This window comes from Arachis ipaensis, chromosome B06 (assembly GCF_000816755.2).
Source record: "Arachis ipaensis cultivar K30076 chromosome B06, Araip1.1, whole genome shotgun sequence".
Lineage (NCBI taxonomy): Eukaryota > Viridiplantae > Streptophyta > Magnoliopsida > Fabales > Fabaceae > Arachis > Arachis ipaensis.
Genome location: NC_029790.2, coordinates 121,433,733 through 121,438,980, shown reverse-complemented (window position 1 = coordinate 121,438,980; position 5,248 = coordinate 121,433,733). Strand labels below are relative to the sequence as shown.

Sequence of the window (5,248 nt, the reverse complement as noted above, 5' to 3'; positions counted from 1 at the left end):
CTTTAGGAGGGACTCCAACATCAGCATTCAGCGCCGTTCCGCCACAGACATCCACACCAGTGGCAGACCAGAGACCGAGGAGGGTGAGGCGTTCTCCTTTGTGTGGCACCGGAGGTCACCTGCTTGGCCAGTTCGACGATGATGACAGTGACACCATTGAGGATTCTGATTAGTTTTGTTATATGTTCCCGTCCGGTAGGACCTTTGTTAGTTCATGTATTCTAGTATGTAGTATGTACTTATGGCTTTCAGACTTATGTTAAATGTTAATTTTCTTTTGACCAAGCAGTTTAACCGGTTTCAGCTTCTTTTATATGTAGTTCTACGGTTTATTTTATATTGCACAATATGAACGATACCAAAGTGGTTTAATCAAACAGGTAAAATAGCAGGAATTTATTCATCAGAAATTTTTGCATTAAAGAAACATGTTGACAGTCACAGACTTAACCAACCATACGTTACTAAGATTATCTAGACCCTGAAACAACTAAAACAGCATAGACGGCATTTTACACGACATGAGATCTACGCATCCCCTCCACCACTTTGTCTTCGCTGGTGACAGTTCCTCTGCGTATGCCCAGGCTGACGGCATAACCCACAATGCTTCGGCTGGTTCGACTGAGACTGATCCATACTTCCACGGATCCTGGTGGCCTTTGGACGACCTTCCTTTGCACGCCGCATATTGGGGTCAGGAATGATGGTAGGCCCAGCATATGGAGGCCATAGTCCTTCAGGGATAGGTGGGAGAAACCCCTGCTTGTAAACGTTGAACACCTCACTCATACGATACACCTCGTGAACATATGACGCCCAGTTAAGTCGGGAGTAGGCGCAACACGCAATGGCGTGGCAACAAGGATAATGCAGCGCCTGAAAGTGGCCACAGTCGCATCGGTGATCTTTAAGGGAAACTCTATAGCTACCCAGCGAGAAGCTCCCGATTGGTGTTGTCTCCGCGACGGTGTACTCGGACTGATGCCTGTCGTATAATGTCACAGCGAAGCACCTAGAGTCTCTTAGGTTCCGATCAATAGCCTTGACCAATGCCTGACAGAATTCATGCCCAGATCCGAGTTGTGCCTCTGCTGTCTGTCCCCGTAGCACAAAGAGCTGAGCAAGCCTCCCGTAGATTGACTTAACCAACGATGTGACCGGCAGGTTGCGAGTCCCCTTTAGCACGGAGTTCACACATTGACTGATGTTTGTGGTCATGTGCCCGAACCGTCGACCAGCATCCTCATGTTGGGTCCATTTGTCATACTCCATCCGGTTGGCCCAGTCACACATTGCTGGATTCTCAGTCCGCATGATGTCAAACCAGTAGTAAAACTCAGCCTCAGTCTTTGCGTACGCAGCATTCACCAACATCCTCCTTGAGTCCTTACCTTTGAACGTTAGGGCGAAATTCGCAGCCACATGCCGAATACAGTAGGCCCGGAAAGCCCGAGGAGGCAGCCACCCAGTCTCAGGTGCCTCAAGCGCTGCCTTGATCCCATTATGCTTGTCAGAGATAACAAGAATACCCTCCTGAGGAGTCACATGCTCTCGGAGATTGGACAAGAAGAATGACCACGACTCTGCATTTTCGCCCTCCACAAGGGCAAATGCTATCGGGAGGATGTTCGAGTTCCCGTCCTGAGCTATCGCCAACAGCAGCGTCCCTCCATACTTCCCATACAAGTGGGTACCATCAATACTGACGAGGGGCTTGCAATGCCGGAATGCCTCGATACAGGGTGGAAATGTCCAGAAAAGCCGGTGAAAGTACACCGTCGACTCATCAACCCCACCACCAATCCGAACAGGAGACGTCTTCAGCACCGTGATTGTTCCCGGCATTGTCGCCTGGACCCCTAGCATCCAACGTGGCAACTCCGCGTAAGACTCCTCCCAATCTCCATATATTTGTGCCACTGCCTTTTGCTTAGCCATCCAAACCTTCCTGTAACTAGTCCTGAAACCGTAATCGGCTTCTGTCGCTTGTTGAAGTACCTTTACCGTAACCGCAGCATCTGCCCTAACCATAGGAAGAATCCTCGAACAGATAACGTGGTAATCCAGCTGACGGTGATCACTTGAAATAGAAGTTGCGAGGCATGTGTGTGGCCCGTTGTACCTCCTAACCTCCCAAGTGCCCTTTCGTGCACGAAGCGCTATACGAATCAACCAACTACAACCCTTGCCGAATTCCTTGCATTTTCCATGATACTTTAAATGATCTGATTCGATGACTCTGTACTCAGCACCTCGCCGAATGCTATAGTCCTTGACACACAGCACAGCTTCATCTTTACTCTGGAATGATTGCCCAATCTGAAATTCTGTAGAAGATCCCCCCACTGTGTTACCACCGTCTTCCTGTTAACCAAGAGCATCCAAGTTTAGTGTGGAGAAGTGTGGAGGGTACTGATGAGAACCAGAACTTGAAGGCCGATGCTGCGCATGTGGATCGCCACCTGTGTCATCGTCGCTGTCACCTACGATATCAACAGGCTCTTGGTCAGACTCATCGTCACGCATTGCATTCTCTACTTGATCAGGTCCACCAAAGTCTTCGATATAAGGTACCAGGCCACCACCGGTGCCCACAACGTGGGGAGGCTCAATGACTGCTGCATTCTCCAAAGGTACAGAACCAACAACCTCCGTTCGGTCTAAATCAGCCGCAAACGAAGGTGATTAAACCGGCGGAAGATACGGTCTGACCGCAGGCATCGAACTAGATGCACCACCCGCGGCAGTTGGGCTAGGAACTGGAGCGGATGCCCCAGAACTATCGACACCAACCTCCAACTTCGCGAACAACTCATGGATTCTGATCTCCGGAAAACTCCTTACACAGTAGAACAAAACCCTAATATCTTCATCAGCCTTAACCGCAAAGGTTTCAAAATGAACATCGGTCGAGACAACCGCCATGGGAATCTTGTAGAATAGTTTCTTCACCCACTTGCTACCCAACACGCCAAGCTTCTCCAAGATGCTGTTCTTCAAATCTGACAAACTCATCGACGAACGGATAAAAATACTCAGTGGTTCTCTGTCGGTAAACTTCACACCATGGCTTTTGCTTTTTTTTTTATTTTCCCAGAGCAATGCACTAAGGCAAGAAAACTCTCTTCCTCACTAGCCATTGTGAGAATGATCTCTTATGGATCTTGAATCACCCACATATATATAGAGTTCCCGTAATTGTAAACCGTGGGAACCTACAAGGTTTTTCTGGCCATTATTTATCCTACATAAACCGTTGTTAGCCACAAGGGTTTATGACCAGCACATTTTCCTCATAAACCATGGTGACTTACCACGGTTTATGCATGCCATGCCTCCTTCGTAAACCGTGGTGACTTACCACGGTTTACACTCAATAGTTTTTGCCCCTAAACCGCTGGGACCTGCCACGGTTTATGCACGTTTGGAAACCGTGGTGGGTTGCCACGGATTACATAGAAATGGGTTTTTGCACATGCAGGTAACAACAATCCGTTTTGCACATTTAGGTAAAGGATTCTGCCATTTTATTTAAATAAGTAAATTGCCCTCAATTTCATTTTCAAATCAATTTCTCAATATCATTCAATACATTCAAAAATCATACTTTTGAAATCAAATCTCATCATCCTTCCTTCAAATTCAATTATCATCATTTCTCAATTCCGTTCATTAATTATTCAAACTCAAAAAGTAATTCATTTTTTTCTAAATAAAGCAAAACTCAAAACGTAATCCTTTTCTGAATAACTCAAAATCAAATTATAAAATCCTTTAAAAATCCAAATCGTTCTAATAGGCACTTCAAATGAAATCTCCAATTTTATAAAAATTTGGACAGCATCTCCTCTAAAACTCAGACTATGCCACCCTTCTCGAGACCCATCCAAAAATTTCCCAAACTCTTTTCAATCATTTCCAAATAGCAAATCATTTTCAATAATAAAAGCATTTCCAAATATCAAATCCTTTTCAAGTTTGTTTTAAGCCAAACTCCGAAATCAATTCAGGTTCAATATCAAACCAAATTTCAATACTAAATATTTTCTAAAATCAAATTATTTTCAATAATAAAACGTTTCTAAAACCTCAAGCAAACCAATTCGGCAACCGCCACTTTAACAAAATTAATCACTCAAAATATTCAACCTTCTCAAACAGTCAACAATTCCACCAGACAAACAATCACAATTATCCAGAGCAACTCAGTTCAATCCATAAGACTCACATAATCACTAAAAATATATTTTTGCATCAATATCAATTTATAACAATTTTCGGAAATAAAATGAGTTTAAGGAAAGTGCCCCTACCTCGAATATTCGAAATCCGAAAGCTATACAGCGTGTCAAAAACTCCGAAGCCTCAACGAACGAAAATCCAACTTCCATGGTTCACTTTCTAGTCACCAATATCACAAAATTTGCCTCCCAAAACATATATCTTGCTCTAATTCCATATAAATACCACAAAATCAAACTAGGATTCATAATTATCATTAATTAACAAGAGTTAATAGTTTCTCACCTTACCAACGATCGTTTGAGACAAGACCCAACGAGTCTCCAAGATTAATTCGACTCTAAAGCACCAAAATCACATAATCCCTCAAAATCAAATCCCTAATTTTGAAATTACAAAGAGGAAGGCTGAGCAAGAAATAGTGAGATACTTACCAAATTGTTCAGTGAATTTTGTAGAGATCGACGCGGTAGTCGCGTGCCCACAAACAGTGCGACGATCGAAAATCTGCATTGAAAGTTATATGAGATTGAAGGTGAGGTTAGGGTTGGAGTTTTTGTTTCCTCCTCCCCTCAAGCTTTCGGCGTGTTTCGGTGGTATAAGGAAAAAGAAAGGTGAATTAGTGCGTTTTATATGTTGCTTGGACCATGGGTCCGGTCTAATCGGTTCAGTTCATTCGGTCCAATTTTAGGCCAAAACTTTTAAAATTAGTGTCAAAATTCATATTTTAATTATTTCTACTCTTTTAACTTATCAAATTTAATTTCTTAATTTCTTTAAATAAAAATTAATTTATTGATTAATTATTTACTAATTACCTGGAGTTTACAATAAGCATGTGCACCTAATGTTTGACGTCCACAGGAGAATCATGGTTGAACAAGTGACGGAGTTTCCTGCGGAAGTTCGTAATGGTGGTGGTGGTGGTTCTGGTAGCTCGAATTTTGTCCAGAATGATCCACCTCTTGCACTACGACTCTTCACTGTGCTTGTTCAGTGGTAG

General features: G+C 43.4%; 1 protein-coding gene across 1 annotated transcript; it reads right to left on the bottom strand.

The window, feature by feature from the left end:
* LOC107647440 lies at positions 529–3,018 on the bottom strand. The gene is made up of 3 exons (XM_016351514.1): positions 2,716–3,018; positions 2,491–2,628; positions 529–2,367 (listed from the first exon to the last, which is right to left on the bottom strand). The coding sequence occupies exons 1-3, from the start codon at positions 3,016–3,018 to the stop codon at positions 529–531; spliced, it is 2,280 nt and encodes a 759-aa protein (XP_016207000.1).